This window comes from Pelodiscus sinensis, chromosome 24 (assembly GCF_049634645.1).
Source record: "Pelodiscus sinensis isolate JC-2024 chromosome 24, ASM4963464v1, whole genome shotgun sequence".
In the NCBI taxonomy this organism is placed as follows: Eukaryota; Metazoa; Chordata; order Testudines; family Trionychidae; genus Pelodiscus; species Pelodiscus sinensis.
This window is the reverse complement of record NC_134734.1, coordinates 6,342,171-6,368,897: the sequence shown is the minus strand read 5'-3', so window position 1 is coordinate 6,368,897 and position 26,727 is coordinate 6,342,171. Positions and strand designations below refer to the sequence as shown.

The 26,727-nt window shown below is 53.9% G+C and overlaps 1 protein-coding gene across 3 annotated transcripts in view; it reads right to left on the bottom strand.

Moving 5' to 3' along the window:
- Positions 1 to 5,506: 5,506 nt before the first annotated feature.
- Positions 5,507 to 26,727, bottom strand: part of LOC102447923 (sushi, nidogen and EGF-like domain-containing protein 1) — a 64,748-nt gene continuing 43,527 nt past the window's right edge. For 2 of the 3 annotated variants that reach the window (XM_075907499.1, XM_075907498.1), the window contains exons 2-7: positions 11,155 to 11,255; positions 11,020 to 11,055; positions 9,074 to 9,204; positions 6,675 to 6,956; positions 6,276 to 6,413; positions 5,507 to 5,965 (exon numbers count right to left, since the gene is read on the bottom strand). In XM_075907499.1, coding sequence (XP_075763614.1) covers positions 5,786 to 5,965; positions 6,276 to 6,413; positions 6,675 to 6,956; positions 9,074 to 9,204; positions 11,020 to 11,055; positions 11,155 to 11,194 — 807 coding nt within the window. In that variant the 5' untranslated portion in view covers positions 11,195 to 11,255 and the 3' untranslated portion in view covers positions 5,507 to 5,785. Of the gene's footprint in view, positions 5,966 to 6,275; positions 6,414 to 6,674; positions 6,957 to 9,073; positions 9,205 to 11,019; positions 11,056 to 11,154; positions 11,256 to 12,797; positions 12,827 to 26,727 lie in introns of those variants that run through there. The other variant, XM_075907497.1, reaches the window with a different exon arrangement.

Below are 26,727 nucleotides of genomic sequence, written 5' to 3'. Positions count from 1 at the left end.
TGACATTTGCCAACTCTCTCAGTACCCTCGGATGCATTAAGTCCGGACCCATGGATTTGTGTACATTTAGCTTTTCTAAATAATTCCTAACCTGTTCTTTACCCACCAAGGGCTGTCCATCTTCATCTCATCTTGCGTCACTTAGCGCATTAGTCCGGGAGCCAACTTTATCCGTGAATACAGAGGCAAAGAAAGCATTGAATACTTCAGCTTTTCCCACATCATCTGTCACTAGGTTACCTCCTTCATCCAGTAGGGGCCACACACCCTCTCTGATCACCTTCTTCTTGTTAACATGCCTGTAGAAACCTTTCTTGTTATCCTTCACATCCTTAGCCAGTCGCAATTCCGATTGCGCTTTTGCCTTCCTGATAACCCCCCGGCATTCTCGAGCTCATTTAAACCCCTCCCTGGTCATTTGTCCAAGTTTCCACTTTTTGTAAGCTTCCTTTTTGTGCTTAAATTCACCAAGGATTTCCCCTGTAAGCCAATCTGGTCTCCTACCATGTTTGCCTCTCTTGCTACCTATTGAGATGGTTTCTTTCTGTGCCTTCAATAAGGCTTCTTTAAAATACTGCCAGCTCTCCTGGACTCCTTTCCCCTTCATGTTAACATCCCAGGGGATTCTGCCCATCAGGTGTCTGAGGGAGTTAAAATCTGCTTTTCTGGAGTCCAAGGTGTGTATTTTATTACTCTCTTTACTTCCTTTGGTCAGGATCCTGAAATCTACCATCCCATGATCACTGCTTCCCAGGTTGTCACCCACTTCTGCTTCCCCTATTAGTTCCTCCCTGTTTGGGAGCAGAAGGTCAAGCTGTGCACGGCCCCTGGTCGGATCCTTCAGCGCTTGTACCAAGAAGTTATCCCCAACATTCTCCAAAAACTTCCTGGATTGCCTGTGTACTGAGTTGTGCTCTGAGCCGGGCCTGTCAAAAGCAGAGGTTTGCCTGCAAGCCAGTGTGCAGGACATGACCTCAGCACTGGTGGCCAAGCGCAGCTAAAGCACGGGGGCATGCAGACACGTCCCAGCAGGGCAGCACACAGACACCCCAGCCTGGCACAGGAAAAGCTGGTTGCAGGAAGTAATGAATGGGGATGTTTTGTCTGAAAGCCCAGAGACCAGTGCAAGGGGATGAAACAAACAGGCCATGGAACATGCAGGGTGATAGAGAGTCCTGGGCACACTTGTGCTAGTGTAACTGTAGAGATCGATCTGCACAGCTAGGACCATGCTTCACCCCTGTGATGGGGGCAACTCACTCCGCACTGGATGGGGGAGGGCAGAGGAGGCTCCGCCCCCACATCCCTATTGGACATGCTTCAAGTGTAGCACCAACATAAGCGGGAGCAGCCCAGCTCAGTCTGGGCTGACCATCGGAGAGGAAAGACGCTCCTTACTGACTCCTGCCCAAGGAGCAGCTGGAATCCCAGGCTGTGGAAGCCAGAGACCCCAGCAGATGTCTGGCTACCTGTGGACCCCCAGGGAGGGCCACCTATAGAGTGGACCGGCTGAGCATGTTAGGAAGTAGGCATTGTCCCATGATAATCAGCATGTTGCAGAGAGATCCCCAATGACTCACCGGCAAACACACTTACCACTAACAGGGGGCTGGGCTGGGATCTGGGGGAACAGAGAGGGCACAGCTTCCCTTACCTTGGCCACCACCCACTTACTCCTAGCTAGTGACCCACACGCCCCAACTAGACAGAAAACCATGCAGCCCACCCCTTCTACCTGGCAGCAACCAGGGCCAGGTTCCATATCTAGGAGTTACTTTTCAACAACACAAGACAGAATCGGCTCCCTCCTTCCCTGCCCCATAACCTGGAAAAATCACACATCACTCCTGGGTGCCTCTGAGAGGCAATGCTTCTCCACTCGCAAGCATGGAGTCTAAGGGCACATCTATACATACCCGCTGGAGATCGATCTTTGGGTATTCGATTTGGCAGGTCTAGTTAAGACCCCCTAAATTGAACACTCAAAAGTGCCTCTGGTCTGCGCTAGTATTCCTTGATTCACAAGGAGTTACTCCTTGTGTAGTGAATGGGAGGGTAGTGAATGGGAGGGTTTTCTTCAGTTGAAACTCCCACTGTGAAAATGGCACCAGGCTCAGCTATATTATTGGTTTCAAAACCATTTAAACAGTCAAATTGGAATATTTCATTTTGTCATTTCTTGAAACAAAGCCTTTGGGTTTTTCCAATTGGGAACAATCTTTCCTTTGAAAATTTCTGTTATTTTTTCCCCTCAAAAACATGAAACAATGGTCAAAATTGGAATGCTGCTTTTTTAAATAAAATCTTTGGAAATAATGATTCCTTTAAAAAATCCTTTCAATGTTACTAACAAAAAAAGAAAAAAATCAAGAATGTTAAAAGGTTGAAATCAGAATGTTTCATTTTAACATTTTCACAATGAAATTTTTGGAGTTTTTGGTTGGAAACAACATTCACTTTCAGGCTTTCCTTTATTTTGAAAAGCACAATCCAAAACATTAAGGAATGATTGCACTATGGATATTTGATTTAGATTTCATCAAAATGTACAGGTTCATTTTACCCCAAAGAATGCCATTTCCCGCTTTTTGTTTAGCTAAAGGGCCAACCCGAAAGGAATATGATCATCTGTGGAAATGGCAGCAAACAGCAAAATCCGCTATTTGCTGAGTTCTAATTCTGAACGGCATGGAAATGCTTTCCAGAGGCATCTATCCCTGGCTCCCACCCCACTTCACCTTCCCCTAACTTGGGGAAGGCAAAGAAGGGTTCACAGCTCCTTCCATGTGGCAGTGGGTTCCTAGCCGCCCATGCCTCCGCTAGCTCTGCGCGAGGGGTGAAGCCCCAAGCCCTCTGATTGCCCTGGCTCCCATGCCCAGGTGAGCGGGGCTTGTTGGAAGTGCCCTGGGCGCGCTCGCCGCTGGAGGAGCATTGTCCTCTCCATTATGTTGCTGAGCGTGGTGAATATTTGCTGCGGGGTCTTGATGGGGCAGAATTCATCTGCTGCCCCAGCAGCGCAGCACAGCACCCCCTCCCCAGACCCTTGCCATCCAGCTCCCACTAGCCCCATGCAGGTTGTGGGGGACAGCATTAAATGTGAGGCAGAGCCTCCCCTACTGAGCTCACCCTGGTCCCTGCAGCAGGTCCCCTAGCACAGCCCTGGGGCAAGTGCCCCCTCCTGGGCCCCCATTGTTCCATGGGACAGCTGGAGGCCACTGCGTTGGCCTGCTCAGAGGGGAGTGTCCTGCAGGGGTTTTTTTCCCAGGGGTCTCTCTCTGCACAATGGCTTGTGCTTGGGGAGCATCCTTCTGCTGGTCACGCTCCCCACGCTGGAGCTGTGGGTCACCACTGCCGCCCTGCCCGTATGAAAGCATCCAACTGGTAATGCCCTGCCCTGTCCCTGGAATCCAGGAGTCCTGGCTGCCAGGCCCCAGCTTTAACCTACTAGATCCCCTCCACTCCTGAGCCAGGTCAGAACCCAGGAGTCCTGACTCCCCTACTCTACCCACTATACCGGGGTGGGAAATAATTTCTAATGGGGGCCCCTCCAAGCTTTTGGCAAGTGTTCAAGGGCCACACTTCTGTGGAGAGGGTGTGCAGTCTGGGACAGGTTGGGTGCAGAAAAGAACTTGAGATAGGAGGGGGGGTGAAGGGTCTGAGAGGGAGATTGAGTGAAGGAGAGGGCTGTGATCTGGGGCAGGGGCTTGGAATGCACAGTCCAGTGGGGGTATGGGTGCAGGAGAGGATTTTGGCCTGGGGGAGGGGCTCTAGGAAGGGCTGCAAGGTCTGGGAGGGAGTTGTGACCTAGGTGAAGGGGGTGCAGAGGGTTTGGGTAGTCATCTGAGGCAGGCGAATGGAGTGCAGGGTCAGGGATGGGGTATGAGTACAGATGAGGATTCTGGCCTGTGGAGAGGTTTGGGGCAGGTGTAGTGTCTGAGAGGGAGTTGTGACCTGGGAGAAGGGGAAAAAGGGGCACAGAGGGTTTGGGTGGTAGCTTGGGGGAGGTAAACAGGGGGGAGAGAGGGGTCGGGGTGCCAGAGGCAGGCTCTGTCTGGGAGGTGTTTACCTGCAGAAACCTGAGGCTGCTCACTGACCCCGGCATGAGGGGGTAGGGGAGGATGGGGAGTGAGGGCCAAAACTTCCCACATTGCCCCTGCTTGCAGCAAAAATTCTCTGCTCCTATTGGCTGGAAACTGAGAGGTTGGCCAATGGGAGCTCAGATATTTTGCTGGGGGGGGGGGGGGGGCGGGAACAGCATGAGAAGTCTCCCTCCTCCCTCCCCAGCCATCCAGAGCAGAGAGCAGCTGACTTTTAAAAGTGTGAACTGTTCTCTGCCTAAAGGTTCCAGTGAGGTGGCTGCGGGTTGGATCCGGTGGCTTGGAAGGCTGGATCTGGCCCGCTTGCAGCGTCTTGTCCCCCCGACACACACACTAAACAGTGTTCCATGCTTGGTGCATTGCGTTGCGTTTCACTCAGACACAAAACAGCCCCTCTTAAACAGACTCTGCTTTCTGGCCCTGCATGGTCCAAAGCCACAGGCCTGCAGGTCGGATAAATCATGCTGCAGCTTCCACCCAGCCCCATCCAGATGGAGTTTCCTCTTTCACTTCCCACTGAAAGCTGGCAGGGGCTTTGAAGAGGCTGATCTGTGCTGAGCAGTTGTTGCTGACAGGAAGGGAGCAAGAGGCCCAGCCCTGCAGCTCCCAGCCCCATGTGGGGGGCCCAGGGATCTGTCCCCCAGTCCTAGCGGTGTCACAGCTTCTGTGTAGGAGCTGAGCCAAGCTGTGCTCCAGGCTCTTCTAGCCAGGGGAAGTGATAGAGGAGGGAGGGGATAGGAGCCAAGACTCCAGCATTCTATCCCCAGCTCTGGGAGAGAAATGGAGTCTGGTGTCTGCAGCTGGGAGCCAGGACTCCTGGTGTCCCTAGGTCTGGCATGGGAGGGAGGTATAGCAGTGAGAGCATTTGGAGGGTGAATGGACAGATCCATCTATTCCCACACATGCTATCTACACTGCAATGTTTCCCACTAGGAGACAGTGCATAGGCACACACATACAGACTCCTCCACGCAAATTCCCCTCCCCCACCACCCTCAGAGACGCTGTCTCAGGCGTCCCCTGCCCTCAGGGGACAGATGGTGCTGATGAGTCGGTGGATCCCATGGGGCACTGAGCTGCCGGGGTGACCTGCCATGGATGAGAGGGGTGACTGAACCCCACCGCTAGGATGGTCAGAGGTCCCATTTTTAAAGGGACAGTCTCCTTGTTTTTTTCCAAAACGGGTCCCGCTGGGGACTCTTGTACATTTGAAAGGAGGAACGCGGAAGTGCCTATCGACTAATTGAGCAGTCCATGGAAATTACATCAACTACGTGTCTAGTCAATTAACTGCAATGTAACATCCTTAATACAGATCCCCCCCTGCCACCTATAGAGACACTGCCTCAGGCGTCCCCCGCCCTTCAGGGAACAGACAGTCGAGCCGCAGTTCACAGAGGATCCTTTATTGCTACACTACACTCCGCGCTGGCTGCGGGGGAGCCTGCTGGTTGGGGCAGCAGCCTGGATCCTTCCAGCAGCTGGAATGGGTCGCATGATGCCCAGCAGGGTTGAGGAAGGGACCCTCCAAGCCAGGCAGGGGGTCATGTGGAGAAGACACGGGGTGGCCCGAGCAGGGAGCCTGGCTGTGGTGTTTGGTGGGGATGGGCCTCGGGAGGGGGCTCAGGTAGGGTGGGGGCAGAGATCTGAGGTTTGCAAACGGGGCACGTGATTCCTGAGCTGGAGGCTTACAGCCAGCAGTCGCTGCTGCTCTCGGTGGGGACCCCTGTCACCTTGAAATCATTCACTTGGAAGACCCAGCGCCCTGGAACCCCGACGTTGCTCGTCTGCCCGATGCGGAGGACAGCCTCCGTGCGGGAACCCGGGATGTTGTAGAAGTTTTTGTTGTCACCGCTGTTGAACCCGGCCTGACGGCGGAGACACGGGGAGCAAATGAAGTTAGTGCACTTGCCTGTCACTGGGGTAGTGGGGGCAGCACTGACTGAGCAGAGTCCCCATATCTTTCCATGTAGCCCAGCGCCCCCTGCTGAGGCCCCCCACCACTCCCTGCAGCCCAGCACCCCCTGCTGAGGCCCCACCCTAATCCCCACACTCCAGCGTCCGCTGCTGAGCACCCACCCTGCTCCCTGCAGCCCAATGCCCCCTGTTGGGTCCCCACCCTCACTTATAATGTTCCTTCATGCTACCTTCTCATGTGAGCTGTGTAACGGGACCTACCTGGGCGGGTTTACCCCCTAGGCCAGTGTTGGCGTTTCCGCCACTCGCTGTGCCTGTGGTCCACTGGATCATTCCATAGTTCAGCATGATGAAGGTGACTTGGCCGTCGTTTGCCAGCACGGCCTGGAACGTGTTCACCTGTAGCAGAGAGGGAGGAGACCCAGGTGAGGGGGACCATGGGAGCTGCATAGACATGGGAACCACAGGGTCCAGCACCCCGCTAGCCATTCCCCTGGAAAGCCCCTGATTGGTGACCATGGCAATGAAGCCCTGGAGCAGCACACTTGAAGGAACCAGAGGATCTTGTCTGTTTCTAGCAGCCCCACCAGCTTGTCTCCCTCCTGCCTCTCCCCTCCCCAGGTGCTCAGCTGGAGCCGTGGGGAGTGAGGTGTCACATACCTTCTGGGAGGTGGAGCCGTAGTAGGCCACGCGGTCCCAGGTGGCCACAAAGGCCCACGTGGCTGTGAAAGGGATTGCTGGGAAGTACTGGTTCATGTCTCTGGTGAGGCGACGCAGCAGCCCAGGGTCCTGGCTCTCCCGGTAGTAGACGTCCCCACGCAGTGCATTGTTCACGTCACCCCAGTAGGGGGCCACAAAGGGGCGGCCATCAGCCAAGGGGAAGGGGTCGGGGGTGTACTGGGAAACAGCCACACCAAAGGACACCACGCCATTATTGTTCACCTGTGGGGGGGGGAGCAGAGAGGTGTCTGTAGGAGCACAGCAGAGCATGGCTAACACCTCCTTGCAGCACAGCACCCCCTGCTGTGTGCCCCACAGCACAGCACCCCCTGCTGTGCCCCCTGCTCTGCACCTCAGAGCACAGCGCCCCACTGTGCCCCCCACTCTGCACCTCACAGCACAGTGCCCCCTGCTGTGCTCCCGACTCTGTATCTCACAGCACAGCGCCCCCTGCTGTGCTCCCTGCTCTGTACCTCAGAGCACAGCGCCCCCTACTGTGCCCCCTGCTCTGCACCTCACAGCACAACTCCCCCTACTGTGCCCCCCCGCTCTGCACCTCACAGCACAGCGCCCCCTACTGTGCCCTCTGCTTTGCACCTCACAGAACAGCACCCCCTGTTGTGTCCCCTTTTCTGCACCTCACAGCACGGCACCCCCTGCTGTGTCCCCTGCTCTGCACCTCACAGCACGGCACCCCCTGCTGTGTCCCCTTTTCTGCACCTCACAGCACAGCGCCCCCTGCTGTGCCCCCTGCTCTGTACCTCACAGCACAGCACCTCCTGCTGTGCCCCCTGCTCTGTACCTCACAGCACAGCGCCCCCTGCTGTGCCCCCCACTCTGTACCTCACAGCACAGCGCCCCCTTCTGTGCTCCCTGCTCTGTACCTCACAGCACAGAGCCCCCTGCTGTGCTCCCCGCTCTGTACCTCACAGCACAGCGCCCCCTGCTGTGCTCCCTGCTCTGTACCTCAGAGCACAGCGCCCCCTGCTGTGCCCCCCCACTCTGCACCTCACAGCACAGCTCCCCCTGCTATGTTTCCCACTCTGTACCTCACAGCACAGCGCTCCCTGCTGTGGCCCCCCCGCTCTGCACCTCACAGCACAGTGCCCCCTGCTGTGCTCCCTGCTCTGTACCTCACAGCACAGTGCCCCCTGCTGTGCTCCCTGCTCTGTACCTCACAGCACAGCGCCCCCTGCTGTGCCCCCGCTCTGTACCTCACAGCACAGCACCCCCTGCTGTGCCCCCCCACTCTGCACCTCACAGCACAGCGCCCCCTGCTGTGTCCCCTGCTCTGTACCTCACAGCACAGCGCCCTCTACTGTGCCCCATCGCATCTCTCAGCAGCATGGTACTCCCACTTCCCTTGCATTTCAGCAGAGAGGGGGGCACAGACATAGAGTTCAGTACAGACTAAGGGCTAGCAGGTCCATTCTGCCCTCCTGCTCTGCCATCCTGTCAAGCTGTGGCTGCAGAACCTCCCCGGGGATAGAATCATAGAATCATAGAACTGGAAGGGATCTCGAGAGGTCATCGAGTCCAGCCTCCCGCCCTCAAGGCAGGACCAAGCTCCATCTACACCATCCCTGACAGATGTCTATCTAACCTGTTCTTAAATATCTCCAGAGAGGGAGATTCCACCACCTCCCTTGGCAATTTATTCCAATATTTGACCAACCTGACAGTTAGGAATTTTTTCCTAATGTCCAATCTAAACCTCCCCTGCTGCACTTTAAGCCCATTACTCCTTGTCCTGTCCTTGTCCCAACCTCCAGCCCAGATCTGGGGGTCACGCTAGAACACAGCTTTCAGAGTGAAGCGCCCCATCTTCATGGAAAGTCTGCGAAGGATGAAACTCTGCCCTGACCAGAGCAGTCATTCCAAGGGTTGGTTCCCCCAGCTCCAGAGGAAAGTTACCCTGCGTTTGCACCCTGGGTTTGTGTAGCTTCACTCCCCCCCCCCCAGCTATTGGCGCTCACTCTGCCCTGGCCTGCTGGCATCACCAGTTCCCTGTACTGAACAATCTGCTCCCCTGGGAGGAGCTGATGGACTAGGCCAGATCCCCTCCTGGCATTCTCTGGAGAAACTGAGCAGAGTGAGCAACTTAGGGCTTCCTGTCTAAATACTGTTTGTATGATAGCTACATAGATAGAGTGTGTCTATGGGGATAGATAGATAGATAGATAGATAGATAGATAGATAGATAGATAGATAGATAGATAGATAGATAGATAGTGTCTATGGGCAGGGATGGTAGAAAGCTCTGTGTGGCACCCTGTCACTGGCTGCCTGTAACTCATGTGCTGTGGGGTTGGCAGCGGGTTCAGCCCTGCCGTACGTACATACAGGGAACGATGGTCCTTGCCATAGAAGGTGAAGCTCATGGAGATGGGGATCTCCGGTGATGCCCCGTCGTCGGCTTTGGGATTCTGCCGGTCACTCTGGGCTGGGCCATAGGGATACAGCAGGGACTCTGTGGTAAGGACAATGTGTCTTGTGAGAGCTCAGAGTGGCTCCTCCCCCATCAGGTACCAATGGCCTCCAGACAGCCACCTCACATCTCATCCCAACCTGATGCCCTTTGGGATTGGTGATGTTCCTGAACAATATCAGGAGCTGCTCTGGGAGAGCTCCCCATCGGTCTTTGTATTCCAGAGCCACACTGAAACAAACCAAATCCTCCTGATCCTCCCCCAATCCTCCCCATCCCAAATATAGCCCCCAACCTGATCCCCACCCCAATTCTCCACCCACCCCAATACAGACCTCTACTCCAATCCCCACCCCAATTCACCCTGATTCTGCATCCCAGACCATGTACAGACCAATTCTCCAACCCCAACACAGAGCCTGACCCACACTGCTAATTCAGGCCCCTACCCTGATCCTCACAGAGAGCTACCAATTTTCTAAGTGAAGAAAACTGAATACCTTTGGCCCACGCCTTCTCTGTACCTTCATTAAGGGTTTGCCCCCCTCCCCAACGCCCTGCTCCCCACCCATTCCAGACGCCTTTCCCTCCATCAGTCCATCTTTCCTGTCCACCCTCACTTGCTTTTTCTGGGCCAAGGCAGCTCCTGGTTAGTGGCACAGTAGGGAGGGAGGGGGTAAGGGCTTTATCTAGGCACTCTGGGGGGTGGGAACAAGGGATCTGGGGTACAGGAAGGGGCTCTGGACTGAGTCAGGGAGTTGGGGTGCTGGAAGTGGTGTGGGGTATAGGCTCCAGGAGGGAATCTGGGTGACTGGTGAGAGGTGGGAATGAGGGAGGGTGGATATGAGCGATTTGGGATACAGGAAGGTGCTCTGGACTGGGACAAGGGGTTGGGGTGCTGGAAGGGGTACAGGCTCTGAGAGGGAGTTTGGGTGTGGGGAGGTTCTGACCTGGCCAGTGGTTTGGAATGTAGGGTTAGGAAGGGAGTTAGGATGCAAGGGGGGTGGGGGGGAAAGGATTCTGACCTGGGCATGAGTTTTGGCATGCGGGGTTTGGAAGGGAGTTAGGATGTGGGGGTGTTCTGATCTGGATATTGGGTTGGGTTGTGGACTTTGGAAGGGAGTTAGGGTGCAGAGGTTTTGATTTAGGCAGTAGATCAGGGTGTGGGGTGTGGAAGGGAGTTAGAGTGCAGGGGGTTCTAATCTGAGCGGTGGGTTGGGGTGTGAGGTGTGGAAGGGAGTTAGGGTGTGTGTGGGGGTCTGATCTGGGTGGTGGGTTGAGGTGTGGGTGTGGAAGGGAGTTAGGGTGTGTGGGGCGCTTCTGACCTAGGCAGGAGGTTCAGGGTGCGAGTTCTAGCCAGGCGGCACTCGTCTCAGGCAGCCCCCATTCAGTGGTGCAGGGGGGGTAAGGCAGGCTCCCTGCCTGCTCTGGCTCTGTGCTGCTCCCAGAAATTCCCAGCATGTCTCTTTTCTAGGTGGGGGCATTGCCAGCAGCCTCCCCTGAAGTTCCCATTGGCCATGGCTTCTGGCCAATGGGAGCTGCAGAGTGGGCACTGGGGGCAGGGGCAATACATGGAGCTTCTGTGGTCCTCCCCGCCCCCGCCATGCCTGGGGACCAAACAGTCTGGGAAACTGCACAAAGCCAGGACTGGCAGGGAGCCCATCCTGATTCTTCACCCACCCCTCTAGAACAGGCCCCTGATCCCCGTGTAACCAGCAGTAAAACCTCCACCCTGATCAACCTCCCTCAACACACTCCCTGCCTGGGTCTGCAGCCCATTGCTAATGCAGCCCCCACCCAACTGCTCTTCACCGCCCAGCTAATAAGGTCGCCCCTCCCATCCTGATCAGTTCCTACCTTCCACCATCTCCACAGGGGTGGGCAGCACTGACCCTGCAGAGGGGAGGGAACAGACTGTCAGCCGCAAGGCGCATGGACCCCAGCCCCCAGCCCCATGAGCCCAAGCCCAGCGCTGGCCGGACGTTTACTCACCCAGCAGCAGCAGCAGCAGGAAAGCGAGGGGGGATTTCATCTTGCTCAGACTTCGACGGGGACCCGCTGGGTCGAGATGGGCAAATGCAGCAGCAGCAGGACTGCGGGGCCAGGAGAGGGGGTGAGGGAAGGTACCAGCATGTCCAACGCGATCTAGTGACCTACCCCCATGCACACCCACTGCCTGTGTCTGTAACACCCATCGATCCCTCCTCGTTCACCCCCATGCACACCCCACTGCCTGTGTCTGTAACACCCATCGATCCCTCCTCGTTCACCCCCATGCACACCCCACTGCCTGTGTCTGTAAGACCCATCGATCCCTCCTCGTTCACCGCCATGCACACCCCACTGCCTGTGTCTGTAAGACCCATCGATCCCTCCCCATTCACCCCCCCATGCACACCCCACTGCCTGTGTCTGTAACACCCATCGATCCCTCCTCGTTCACCCCCATGCACACCCCACTGCCTGTGTCTGTAACACCCATCGATCCCTCCTCGTTCACCCCCATGCACACCCCACTGCCTGTGTCTGTAAGACCCATCGATCCCTCCTCGTTCACCGCCATGCACACCCCACTGCCTGTGTCTGTAAGACCCATCGATCCCTCCCCATTCACCCCCCCATGCACACCCCACTGCCTGTGTCTGTAACACCCATCGATCCCTCCTCGTTCACCGCCATGCACACCCCACTGCCTGTGTCTGTAAGACCCATCGATCCCTCTCCGTTCAACCCCCATGCACGCCCCACTGCCTGTGTCTGTAACACCCATCAATCCCTCTCCATTCAACCCCCATGCACGCCCCACTACCTGTGTCTGTAACACCCTTCGATACCTCCCCATTCACCATCATCCCTATTTCCCCTCTTCCCCACAACCATGTCTCTCTTCCACCACACAAAACTATGTCTAAACTGCAGGCTTCTTTCAGAAGAAGCTTTTCTGGAAGAGGTCTTCCAGAAAAACTTCATTTGAAAAAGTGAGTCTACACAGCAAAAGCAGAACAAAAAAGTGATCTGCTTTTTCAAAAGATAGCGTTCACACTGAATGGACGCTATCTCACATTTATGTTCTGATTGCTGTGGGTGGAGTGGAACGAGGAGTACAGATAGTTCAGAATGGCTACGTAGTTCGAACTATCTAGCCCGTGCTGCGTGTAGCCGCGTGGCACGGGGTTCGCACTAGCCGGCTTTTAAAAATGGCGGCGCCGGCTTTATGCTAATGAAGCCCGGGAAATTCAAATCCCGGGCTTCATTAGCAAGTTTGGTATGCATACATTACCCCGCTAGTTCGAACTAGCGGGGTAGTGTAGACATACCCTTTGTGTCTCTCAAACTTGACAAAGCCTCCCTGTGTGACCACGGCTATGTCAGGTAGCCTCTCGTGCCTCCGTTTCACCACATGAGAAGTAACAGTCTTCTCTGTGGCGAGCTTTTCAGGGGCAGCGCCTGCCACAACAGGGCCCTGATCTCGGTTGGGGTCTGGGCTGTGCCCAGCACAAAGGGGGCCTGATCTCAGCCAGAGTCTGTGCAGCTTCCAGCACAGCAGGGCCCTGCTCTTGGCTGGACGCCGGTCAGTGCCGGGCACAATGTTGCCCTGATCTCTGCCAGCTGCCCCTGGGATACAAGGCACTCACCGGCTGGGCTCCGCCTGCTCAGTGTCTCGGACGCGCCCGGGAGAATGAAACTCCCCAGCCTGCTGCTTCTCTTTATCTCACCTGGCCAGGGCTGGGAACCAGGAGCCCCCGCCTCCCTCCCTCCCTTCCCATGTGATTCTGGCAGCAGCCCAGCTCTTGCTGCTGTTGCACGCGCTCGTGTGTGTGTGTCTGTGTGCGCATGCATGTCCATATGTGTATGTACGTGTGTGTGTGTTTATGTATGTGTCCATATGCGGGTGTGTGTGTGTCCACATGTGTATGTACATGTGCATGTACGTATCTGTGCATATATGCATATGTATGTGTGTGTGTATTAAAGATGTTGAGAAGCAGGTAATTGGCTAATTGTGTAGTCGATATAATTTATATCGAGTATAGGATTAGTCCTTTTATCCAATCCATGCTTCCTTAATTTGGTCCCTCACCAAAGTAAGCTGTCATGGCATAATAGGGAAGGTCCTCTCTTTGCATGGGATGGGAAAGAAAGGATAGGAATAAATGGTCAGTTTTTAGAATGGAGCAAGGTAAATAGTGGTATTCCCTAGGGGTCTGTACTGGGACAATTTCTATTCAACATATTAATAAATGATCTGGAGAAAGATTTAACCAGTGAAATGGCAAAATTTGCAGATGATACAAAATTGCTCAAGATACTTATGTCCCAGGCAGACTGCAAACAGCTACAAAAAAATCACTGAAAACTAGGTGACTGGACAACAGAACAGCTGATGAAATTCAGTGTTGATATATTAAAGGTAATGCAGATTGGCAAACATAATCCCAACTATACATATAAAATGATGGGGATTCAATTAAGCTGTTACCACTCAGAAGAAAGATCTTAGAGTCATTTCCTGAAAACATCCACTCAATGTACAGCAGCAGTTAATAAGCAAACAGAATGTTGGGACTCATTAAGAAAAGGAGAGAATAAATCAAAATATATTGCCTCTTAAATCCATGGTATGCCCATGGCTGGAATATTGCATGTAGACGTGGTCGCTCCATCTTAAAAATATATTGAAATTGAAAAAGTTTCAGAAAAGGGCAACAAAATGGTTAGGGGTATGGAGGAGAGACTAACAAGACTGGGACTTTTCAGTTTGGGAAAGAGACGACTAAGGCAGTAACTGAGGTGTATGAAACCAGGGCTGCTGAGAAAGTGAATAGGAAGTGTTATTTCCTTACATATGTGGAACTCTTGCTACAGGATGTTGTAAAAGAGTTCAAAAAAGACCCTGATCAGTTTGTGGAGGAGAGGTCCATCCCTGTTCTTTCTCTCTAGGGCAGCTGGCATTGGCCACTGTTGGAAAACAGGCTACTGGGCCAGATGGACCTTTGGCTTGACTCAGCCTGGTTGCTATTATGTTCTTATGTTCTTAAGGTCTCATCGAGGTGCTTCTCTGCCTCCCTTAGCTCCTCCTATTCAGCAACTCTGGTCTCCAAAGCCTGTACACACTGGCTGCGTCTAGACTGGCAAGATTTTGTGCAAAAGTCGCTGCTTTTGTGCAAAAACTTGCCAGCTGTCTACACTGGCCGCTTGAATTTGCGCAAGAACACTGACTTTGTAACGTACAAAACCAGTGCTTCTTGCACAAATACTTTGACGCTCCCGCTCAGGAAAAAGCCCTCTTGCACAAGTGTTCTTGCACAAAAGGGCCAGTGTAGACAGGGAAGGAATTTTTTGCAGAAGAAAGTCCCGATGGCGAAAATGGCCGCCAGAGCTTTCTTGCGCAAAATCGCGTCTAGACTGGCCACAGATTGCACAAAAGCATCCGTGCCAAGCTAGACGCTCTTTTGCGGAAATACTTTTAACAGAAAAGCTTTTCCGTTAAAAGTATTTCCGCAAAATCATGTCAGTCTAGACGCAGCCACACAGACTCTGGGGCTAGGCGCTCCTTGAATCAAACACATGTGTCACCTCACCATAGGGCAAATAGTCATATGTGGCGTGTGTAGTGACCTGCATAGCCCCACTCTGTTGCTGGACTTCTGCTCAAATTCTCTTTTTACCCCTGCAAGCTGGTTCCTTTATTGGTCTTTTGTTTTTATCAGTGGGTGGGTTTGGCTTTAAATTTAAAAAATGTTAAGTGTATCTAGTCCTCCCTCAAACTCCTCTCCCCCCCCCCCCCCAACTCTTTTAGTAGCCACTTCTGTTTGGAATCTCCTCTGGTTGCTTTGGAGGGACTTTTTAAAGTTCTAGTCTCCCTGAGTAGCCCCCCCCCCCCTTAAGGGCTGATGGACACTAATGGGCGTAGGGATCAAAGCCTTACTAAGAAACTCCCAGACTCGCCTAGCAGGCCTCTAGGTTCAACACATGGTCCCCCAAACAAACACAAAACCTTCTTGTCCTGGAGAAAGTGGCCTGATAAGCCGGGTGTTTATGGGCCCCACCCACGCCTGGCTTTGCCTGGGCGGAGCAGATCATTCCCAGAACGGGAGGAGACCATGTCAAACACAGAGCAGATGCTGTCCTTTGTAGTGCTCACTTGGCCCTGAGATCAAAGCACTGAACAACAGAAGGAGTGTGTGGGACCAAACAACAGAAGGAGTGTGTGGGCATCAAGCAGGGTGGAGTGGAAATACAAATTACTGCTGGCCACAGGCCACCAAACCCCGCCGGGGCATAAACCTGGGTCCCTAAGCCCTGAGGGCCTAGTCACTGCTGGAGAGCCAAGAGCAAGACAAGAGCAGACGCAGGCTGGCTGCTCAGTAGCAGAGTCTTGTTGCTCCTGGGAAAGGAAACGTGCTCTCCTGCGGCTAAAGAAACTCTCACCCGGTGTGGAACTGGCACCTGGCACCACGCGACCCGGATCCCGGTTGGCCTGTGTAGCGCCTATCACAACAGGACTCTGATTCCAGTCTGGGTTTGGGCAAACCTGGCATGCTGGGCCTAAATTTCAGTTGGTGCCAGCCCCTCATGCTATCTGGGCTCAGTGAACATGGATCCTATCCAGTCTGTATGTAGGGTCCTACCAAATTCACAGCCCATGAAAAACATGTCATGGCCCATGAAATCTGGTTTCACCCTAGGAAATCTGGGCTTTTGTCTGCTTTTCCTCTGCTCTGTTCAGTTGACACAGGTAAGACCAGCAGTTCTCAAATTGGGAGTCTTGACCCAAAAGGGAGTTGCAGGGGATTATGTTAGGGGCTCATAGTATTGGCACCCGTTCTGCACCGACTTTAGTGCTGGGCAGCTAGAGAGCAGTGGCTATTGGCCGGGTCCCAGCTCTGTAGACAGCATCCTGCTGGCAGTAGCACAGAAGCAAGGGTGTTGATGCCTTACCATTCCACCCTTATTTCTGCACGGCTGCCGCCAGAGCTGGGCAGCTGCTTACCAACAACTGCTGACTGAGGGCCCAGCTCTGCAGGCAGCAGCACAGAAGTAAGGATGGCAAATCCACAGCAGGCAAATCTACAGCAGGCCATCCTGAGAGCTGTGCTGAGAGCTGTGCCGTGACTGGCGGAAGCTCTGCTTTGAGAACAGAAGTCCTGGCCAGCTGCCACCGCTCCACAACTACCCTTCTCCTGGCTACCCTTCTCCTCCCCTGCCCTTCTCCGCACCCACCCTTCTGCTCATCTACCCCACTCTTCTGCTCATCGCGCCCACTCTTCTCCTGGCTACCCTCCTCTTCAACTGCCTTTGTCCACACCCATCCTTCTGCTCATCCACCCTTCTCCATGCCTGCCCTTCTCCTGGACACACTTCTCCGCGCCTGCCCTTCTCCTCTCTCGCCCTTCTTCTGGTAGTGCATCTACACTACCAGCCTTTATTTTGAAATAATGTCAAGCTAGAGGACTTCTTACTCCTACTCCTACGATCCTCATTTTATGAGGAGTAAGGGAAGTTGGGGGAAGAGTGCTCTTCCTTCGACATCCTGCTGCATAGACAGCACCCAAAGCTGAGTTACGCTATTTTGACGTAAGCTACACAGTTGATGTAGCTGAGTTGCGTAGCTTAATTTGACTTTAGCCCTGCTGTCTAGACTTATCCTAGGATTCTCTGCTGCTGCCTCTGGGCAATGGCAGGGGCATTTGTTGTGGCAGGTGGGGTTTGGATGGGAGGGTTACCTTAGGTTGGGGACAATTGGTTTCCTGTGTCTGGAAGCCCCAGTGATGGCAGACTGACTGCTTTCCTTTCTGGTTGGGGGCTTCAAACCCCGTACTTCCTTGTTGTTTTTAAATCAGAGTTGGGTTTAGGTTTATTTCAAATCTTCTTTTCTCTCAACCTGGGTGGCTTGGGCATTCGCTCATGCAGCTGGGCCCTTGAATCAACATGTAACCCCTCTGGACCCAACTGGGGTCAGCAGCAGCCAGGATCAGGGTCAATATCTGGGGGTTCTTTTCCATCAGTCCAACACCGAACCGGCTCGAGCCCTGAACCCGTGTCCTGGAGAATTCACAACACCACTCTTGGGCGCCTCTGAGAGGCAATGCTCCCCCACTCACAGCCACAGAGACTGAGTGTGGTAATGACGTGTTTAATGAAAGGGGAGGGAAGTAACTTGTCATTAATTTGGGAAAACACCCCAGACAGGGTTCAGAAACATGATCCACGAGTAACAGTCCAAGCCCATGCTGGCCCTTCATTGCACCCCTCCCCCACTGCCTTGTTGGCCTCTTGTGGCACCCCCTCCCCCACCCTGCTGGCCCTTCGTAGCACCCCTCCTCCACTGCTCAGCTGGCACCTCATTGCATCCCTCCCCTACCACCCTGCTGGCCCCTCATGGCATCCCTCCTTCACTGCTCTTCTAGCCCCTCATTGCACCCCTCCCCTACCACCCTGCTAGCCCCTCATTGCACCCCTCCCCTACCACCCTGCTGGCCCCTCATGGCATCCCTCCTTCACTGCTCTTCTAGCCCCTCATTGCACCCCTCCCCTACCACCCTGCTGGCCCCTCGTGACACCCCTTCTTCACTGCCCTGCTGGCCTGACTCCTCATTGCACCCCTCCCCTACCACCCTGCTGGCCCCTCATTGCACCCCTCCTCCACTGCCCTGCTAGCCCCTCATTGCACCCCTCCCCTACCACCCTGCTGGCCCCTCATTGTACCCCTCCTCCACTGCCCTGCTAGCCCCTCATTGCACCCCTCCCCTACCACCCTGCTGGCCCCTCATTGTACCCCTCCTCCACTGCCCTGCTAGCCCCTCATTGCACCCCTCCCCTACCACCCTGCTGGCCCCTCATCGCACCCCTCCCCTATCACCCTGCTAGCCCCTCATTGCACCCCTCCCCTACCACCCTGCTAGCCCCTCCTTGCACCCCTCCTCCACTGCCCTGCTAGCCCCTCATTGCACCCCTCCCCTACCACCCTGCTAGCCCCTCATTGCACCCCTCCCCTACCACCCTGCTAGCCCCTCCTTGCACCCCTCCTCCACTGCCCTGCTAGCCCCTCATTGCACCCCTCCCCTACCACCCTGCTGGCCCCTCCTTGCACCCCTCCCCTACCACCCTGCTGGCCCCTCCTTGCACCCCTCCCCTACCACCCTGCTAGCCCCTCATTGCACCCCTCCCCTACCACCCTGCTGGCCCCTCCTTGCACCCCTCCCCTACCACCCTGCTAGCCCCTCATTGCACCCCTCCCCTACCACCCTGCTAGCTCCTCATTGCACCCCTCCCCTACCACCCTGATAGCCCCTCCTTGCACCCCTCCCCTACCACCCTGCTAGCTCCTCATTGCACCCCTCCCCTACCACCCTGCTAGCCCCTCCTTGCACCCCTCCCCTACCACCCTGCTAGCCCCTCCTTGCACCCCTCCTCCACTGGCCCCTTGTTGCACCTCTCCTCTGCCACTCTTCTGGTTCTCTGTCACCATCCGCTTCTTGGCTGTGACCTCTGCACATCAGTCTCTGAGGGTATGTCTACACTACCCCACTAGTTTGAAGTAGCGGGGTAGTGTAGACATACCCTTAGTCAGTTTCAGCTCTTTTTCAGGCTGGGCAGACACTGCCCCATCTCAAGTGATTTCACCTCTGAGCAGAAACAGTCCTAACACAGGTGATTTCAGCACTGACTGAGCAATTTAAAAATCACAAAGGGACAAATAACAAGATAATAAAATAGCCTAATGAAGCTCTATTCTTTGAACCATGGTGAAGAGCACGTGGAAGCAGTCTTAGAGCAGACCCTTGATGAGACTATGCTACCTCCTGCCTGGGAGTCCTGCCCTGCCCCCTTATTGGCACAAGACTCTGACACTGGAGCCCTTGGCTTATCAGGGTTCTTTCAACTGAGAGTGACTCCTTCCTTTGGAAAAACATAAGAAACAACAAATGGGCTGGTAGCACTTTAGGGTATGTCTACACTACAATGTTAGTTCGAACTAACATTCATAGCCGCTACACTAGCGCTCCGCTAGTTCGAATTTGAATCGAACTAGCAGAGCGCTTAGTTCGAACTAGGAAAACCTCATTTTACGAGGATTAAACCTAGTTCAAACTAGCTAGTTCGAATTAAGGGGTGTGTAGCCCCTTAATTCGAACTAGTGGGAGGCTAGCCCTCCCCAGCTTTCCCTGGTGGCCACTCTGGCCAACACCAGGGAAACTCTATGACCCCTTAAAGGGGCACGGGCTGGCTACGGTGCCCGTGCCAGGTGCAAGCCTGCCAGCACCCAGCCAGCAGACCCTGCACCTGGCATGGATCGAGCCACCCACCCGATGCCCCCCAGCCCATCCCCTCTTCCCGGGACCAGGCTGGCGGCTCCCGGGAGCTTGCCCAGGACCACAAGAGGCGGGCACCTTCCTGGGCTAGTGCAGACATCGTGGACCTCGTCCACGATCTCCGCACTAGGCACAGGAAAGTGGCCGTCTAGGGCAGGAGAGCTGCCAGCCTGGCCACCCAGGAGCAGAAGTGCATGAAAATCAAGGGGGTCCTCTTCATCTGGGACCTGTTCCCAACCCCTGATCATGTTAGTTGCCCTCCCCTCTCCCAGCCTTTCTCTTCCCCTCTCCCACCTCCTTTTCCCAGTCTCCCCCAGTTTTGTTCAATAAAGACAGAGTCAGTGTTGGAAGAAATGTTATCTTTATTTTGTACATCAAGAAGAGGGGCTAGGGAAGGGTAAGTGGAAGGAGGTGAGGGAGGAATGGGGCACGAGCCCCCGATGGGGAGGACTGGGCTGGCTCTGCGGGCTTCTGGGGGTGGAAGCTCTCCTGCAGCCCCCCAATTGCCCCCTCTCCCCAGATGGCAGCCTGCGGCAAGTGCAGCCGGGGTGGGGGTCGGGTCCCTTTAAGCACAGCCCTCGGCTAGCCTGAGACAGCATCTCCACGCTCTAAGTCCTCCTCTGATGCCCTGCCGGCACTGCTTCCAGCCATCCTTAAGCCCTGTTCAGGGTCCACTCAATGTGGACATGCTAGTTCGAATTAGCAAAACGCTAATTCGAACTAGTTTTTAGTTCTAGACGCGTTAGTTCGAATTAGCTTAGTTTGAATTAACTAATTCGAACTAAGTTAGTTCGAACTAACTCTGTAGTGTAGACATACCCTAAGAGGCCAGTGTGTCTCTGTTCAGAAGGCCTTGGGAACCTCCTTTTACTCTTGGCCTCAGACTTGTTCTTGCTGGATGGACACCTTCTTGGGACACAATGGGCATGTCTACACTGCTCTGTTATTTTGAATTAACATTGTTTCAAAATAACAAGGTGAGTGTCTAAACAGCAAGCCCATTATTTTGAAATAATTTTGACATAACAGGCTTCTTATTCCAGAATAATAAACCCTCATTTCATGAGGAATAACACTTATTTCAAAATAGTGTGTGTGTGTGGCTGGTGCAGCTGTGGTTATTTTGAAATAATAGTAGCCCAATGTCTGAGAGTCTGTAACGCTGAAATGCAGGCTGTTCCCTCTGGGGGGGCGCTGTTGCTGAAATGCTGGCTGTTCCCTCTGGGGGGCGCTGTTGCTGAAATGCTGGCTGTTCCCTCTGGGGGGGCGCTGTTGCTGAAATGCTGGCTGTTCCCTCTGGGGGGCGCTGTTGCTGAAATGCTGGCTGTTCCCTCTGGGGGGGCGCTGTTGCTGAAATGCTGGCTGTTCCCTCTGTGCGGCCCGTGCTGCATGGAGAGTGCGGGGCCCAAATGGCCTCTTGCGCCACTTGCTCCCCCGCGGCAGCCCGGCTGAGTGGCCCGGCTAAGCGGCCATTTGGGTTCCATCATGGTGGCCTGGCTAAGCGGTGCAGAAGTCAGCCAAGCGCCACGGTGGGAGGGGAAGGGAGGGCGGGATGGTGACGTGCGGTGTGACAGCGACTCCAGGCTCTGCCCCCTGGCCGTGAATGTCTCCGCCCCGCCCCCCTTCGCCTCCCGCCGTGGCGCTTGGCTGATTTCTGCGCCGCTCAGCCGGGCCGCCGCATGGGAACAAGTGGCGCAAGTGACCATTTGGGCTCCACGCTCCACGTGCAGCTGTTTGGGCTCCGCGGTTCCCCAAGTGAGAAGCAGGAGGGGGAGGAGAAGAGAAAGAGAGAGACAGAGACACGGAGCGAGAGACCGGAGGCTCAGGAGAGAAGACCGACGTGGAGGAGAGACCTGAAAATCCCGTCTTATGATGGGCTAATTGACTAGTTTTGAAATAATTGGCCTCCAGGGCTTCTCAGAGTTGCCCTGTATCGGTATCCCTCAGCCCTCTAGTTTCCTTTCCACTGCAGCCTTTAAAGGTGCAGTCACAGGGGAAACAGTTTGTGGCTCAAGGAAGGCCCTGACAGCCCGATGCTACACTGCAGGACCCATTTCTGCAGCAACAGCTGACCCCAAGCTCTCACCGAGCCACCAGACAACTCCCAAGCCCCTGCCCAAGGGCAGAAGAGGGCCCCTTCCTGGTCTGGTCTGGAGATCCTGGATCTCATTGAGGTCTGGGGAAAGGAGGCTAACCTCCGCTATCTCAGCACCAGACACAGGAATGCAGACATCTATGGCCGGATGGATGCAAGCCTGGGCCGGAAGGGCCACATGCGCACCCAGGAGCAGGTGCACATGAAAATCAAAGAACTATGGGTATGTCTACACTACCACCCTAGTTCGAACTAGGGTGATTAATGTAAGCAACCGAAGTTGCAAATGAAGCCCGGGGTTTGAATTTCCCAGGCTTCATTGCCGGGCGCCGCCATTTTTAAATCCCCGCTAGTTCGGACTCTGTGCCCGCGGCTACACGCAGCATGGACTAGGTAGTTCGGATTAGGCTTCTTATTCCGAACTACCGGTACTCCTCGTGGAACGAGGTGTACCGGTAGTTCGGATTAGAGAGGCTAATCCGAACTACCTAGTCCGTGCAGCGTGTAGCCGCGGGCACAGAGTCCGAACTAGCGGGGATTTAAAAATGGCGGCACCCGGCAACATGCAAATGAAGCCCGGGAAATTCAAATCCCGGGCTTCATTTGCAACTTCGGTTGCCTACATTAATCACCCTAGTTCGAACTAGGGTGGTAGTGTAGACATACCCTTAGGTAGGCCTGGGAGCTGAGTTACCGCTCAGAAGAGGCATCCCAGCCATGCTGCTTTAATGAGCAGCTGCACCCCATCCTGGGAAGGAGGGCGGTCCCATCCCCCCCCACACTTGTCATGGACTCCAGCCTGGAGACGCCCATTATCAGCCTCCTGAGGGCAGGGCTGTGCACCAGGAGTATAAGGAGGAGGAGAAGGTGGAAGAGGAAGACAAATCCAGCCAGGAGATGATGACCACCATCCAGAAGGTCATCCTCTCCTTGAAGCCAGTGTCCCCCTCCCAGGGTTGAGACAAGGCCCATCAGATGAGTTCCATCACTTTCCCAGACACAGGCAGGGACAGATGGGGGGGTCTGCCTGTTCCTCAATTGGCCTTCTTTTCCCGGAGCTTGCACAGCAGCTCATGTATGTGAGTACATGTGGCGCGCCAGTCCGGAGCAGTCAGCTGCAGGAGGCTGCTACAAAGGAACCTTTCTGGAAAGGCCTGTGTCAGGGCTGTTCCACACTCTGGCACACCGAGTGTAGAAGGTGGGGGCACACAAGAGACCTGAAAAATACCTTGCCTCTCTAGGCTTCTGCTTAAAAGCTCCCCAAGGCTATAGATTCCCTGGCCTTGGGAGGTTGCTGCCACCAAGTGAAACAAAAGAGACCCCTTTCTTCTTGAACCTAGGAAGAAAGCACTTGGACTTCTTCCAGAGGGTAACCCCAAGCTCTTTTACCTTATGAGAGCTTGGAAAAAAGAGAAAACAAACTTCAGTCTCTGGTAGCTGACCGTTCAGTCTTAGGCATGCATACACAGACCTTCTGTTCCTTTCCAGCACTCAAGAATCAAATCATTGCCTTAAAAAAAGGTGATTTTATTAACAAAAACAAAAAGATATCCTGGATAAAGCATACCTGGTTGCTAGGTTCTATGGGCACAGCTTAAATAGTGGATGGGAGGGGAAGAGCACATGGATTTTACATAGTTTTACCTAACAGCAAAATAAAGAAAAATAACCTGATAGAGACTAAATACACATTTTCCCTTCTACTCATGATCTACATTGATCTGTACGTCAAGGCCCAGTTCACTCCCATGTCCACTATTTTCTATAGGCATGATAATGCTGATTACTGCATTTGTTGCCTCCACCCTTAACTTAGAATTTCTTTCACACAAAGAGAGCAGGCAAGGTATCTATATGCAATTCACATTTCAGCACTGTTTCCCCATTGGTTCTTTTGGCCGCCTGCCAACACCCTGGCTAGCTACCTAAGTTTACCCTTTTAGTCACCAGGTGCTAGCCAGCACTCCTGCTATCTTACTCCCACCTACCTTACTCCTGACTCAATGGCGGGACACCTTCCCACCAAAAGCCACCACTAAGGAGAGTGGGGTCATGGACACACAGCACACGGTCATGCCTGCACTCTCAGAGCAGCATCTGCTCCTGGTCAAGTGCAGCGAAGCGGAGGACACCAATCCCCTGTATGGGAACCTGCCAGGGGGAGGGAGGGGAAGATGGAGTGACCCCAGTACCACCCTCCCTGGCAAGAGGCATCTGCTGCTTACACACCTCCCCTAGCACCCTCCCTCACTCTTCTGCAGCAGGCAGGGATAGAAGTTCTCTCCCTGTGGAATGCTGCCACTGCCTGATCCGGCATATGCACAGCACAGAGGGAAGGCAAGCTGCCCTGTCATCCCCCTACCACTCACAGGCTCCTGGCCTGGCCAGCACCTTCCCATGCCTGCTTGTCCCTGGGACATGGAGGTAGTGAGGCTCACCTGGGACATCTGTGCTCCTGCCCACACATGGCCTTGCTCCAAGCACATTGCCATCGTCTGAACTGAGACCTTTCAGTGGCAACTCCGAGATGAGGGCTAGGCTTCATACACATAGGTGTCTCCTGGGAATACTGCCCTCCTCACTTTTCTTCACAGCTGGGCCAGCTGCAAGGTGAGGCGCATCCACCACCTCCTGTGCCATCCCCCAACCCCGCGAGAGCTGCTGCCACAGATGATCCCGCAAGGACCTGGAGTGGGAGCAAATCACCTACTATATGCTCTGCAGCAGTGTCTTCAGCGGCAGGAGCAGAGGTAGGATGCCAACTTGGAGCTGCGCTACACCACCTGGTAGGAGCTGTCCCAGCAGACCTGGAGCATGTGAGTGGAATATACAGCCACCAGCGACCACCTGCTTGCCACAATTGAGCAGTCTAGTAGATGCCTCTCCACTCCCACTCCTTCCCAAGTCCCTCCTGCCCCTGCTCCTGCCCCTTGCTATGGGTGCTGAGGACCCCGCATATGAGGCAGTGGGACCACCCAAGGCAGGTGCCAGTCCCAGCCCTGAGAGCCTCCTCTACCCTCCTCCTGAGACACGGCTGTAGGGGGGTCCCTTTAAGCACAAGCCTCAGCCAGCCTCAGGCAGCAGCTTCAGGAAGTGACTGCTGTCCTGAGGCCCTGCTTAGGGTACTTCTGGCCGGGGGCTTTCAATGCGATTCAGCCTCCAATCAGCACGGATGCGCTACTTCGACATAAATCAATGGGCATGTGTAGTGTGGACGTGCTATTTTGAAATAGCTATTTGGGAAGATACTACTCTGAAATAGCTTCCTCTGAAATAAGCGCGCAGTACAGACATACCCAATGTGACTCATATTTCCCTAATGGTTTGCAGATGTGGCACTTATCAATGGAAGATTTCAGTCCATGGGCCCCCAACCTGTCAGGCACTTCAAGAAGTCTGTCTTCATGCTCCTTCAAAGCCTTTCTACATACAACCAGGTCTTCCAAATAAAGTAAGACTTGCAGTAAGTTCATGTCTCCCACAACTTTCTTCTCGCTCTAGAAGATGTTGAAATGTGGCTGGTGCCCTAGACTTCCCTTGAGGCATGTGTTCCAACTGAGAAAATACTAATGTGCAGATGAAGGCTGTCTTCTCCTTATCTTCTGCTCCCAGAGGGCTCTGGCAGTGTCCACTCTGCAGATCCAATACAGAGATTCATTGGCTTTCCAGCATGAAGTCAAAGGTATCCTGAACTTGAGACTTGGTGCACTGGTCAAGCCCGGTACAGCTGTGTAGGGTGTGGTAGTTGCTACATGTTACCCCTGTTTCTGAGGAAATCACACTTTCCCCTGTTATCTGCTAACCTCAGCCCAGCTGACTGGTTATATTTTCCCTCTTGTTTGCCAGCTAGAAGGAAGTTAAACAAAGGGCTTCCCACATATGATGCTCCACCACTTACACCCTAGCCTTGTGGTGAGCTGTTCCATGCATTAATGTGTTTATAGCTCCAATTCTCCAGAAAGCAATTGTTGTCTCTGAGCTTGGGCTGGCTCAGGCTCTGTAGACCCAGAGATACTCTTGTTTCTTATCTGAATAGACATGCCCTACAATCCTGACAAACAGTTAAAAAAAAGTTTTGATCAGGAGGAGGCATATAGCAGGAGTAACTCTGCTGGGATCACTTGCTCACCCTGGTGTAAATCAGCAGTGATTCCATTAACAGGAGCAAAATGCAGGACAATGTAGCACTTTAAAGACTAACAAGATGGTTTATTAGATGATGAGCTTTCGCGGGCCAGACCCACTTCCTCAGATCAAATTGAATGAATTTGCCAGCAAGTTAAGGAAGTATGGATTAGATAAATGGACTGTGAGATAGATAGAAAGCTGGCTAGACTGTCAGGCCCAATGGGTAGTGATCAGCAGCTCGATGTCAGGTTGGCGGTCGGTTTCTAGCACAGTGCCCCCAGGATCAGTTCTAGGGCTGGTTTTGTTCAACATTTCTATTAATGACCTGGATGAGGGGATGACACCCTCAGCAAGTTTGTGGATGACACTAAGCTAGGGGGAGAGGTAGATACGCTGGAGGGCAGGGATAGGGTACAGAAATGACCTAGACAGATTAGAGGATTAGGCCAAAAGAAATCAGATGAGGCTCAACAAGGACAAGTGCAGAGTCCTGCACTTGGGACAGAAGAATCCCAAGCATTGGTACAGGCTGGGGACCAAAGGGCTAAGTAGCAGTTCAGCAGAAAAGGACCTGGGGATTACAGTGAATGAGAAGCTGGATATGAGTCAACAGTTAACCTTGTAGCCAAAAAGGCTAATAGCATATTAGGGCGCATTAGGAGGAGCATTGCCAACAGATCCAGAGATGTTATTATTCCCCTTTATTCGGCTCTGGTAAGGCCACACCTGGGCTATGTTCCATTTCGTAAAAGGAATGCAAATTAGATGTATCGCAATTGCTAATGAAGCGGGGATTTAAATCTCCCCCGCTTCATTAGCATAAAATGGCTGCCGCTTTTTTTCGGCTCGGAGCTTTTCCGGAAAAAAGCGCCAGTCTAGACGTGGATCTTTCGGAAAATAAAGCCTTTTCCGAAAGATCCCTTATCCCCTATTTTAAGAGGGATAAGGGATCTTTTGGAAAAGGCTTTATTTTCTGAAAGATCCGCGTCTAGACTGGCCCTTTTTTCTGGCAAAGCTCCGAGCCGA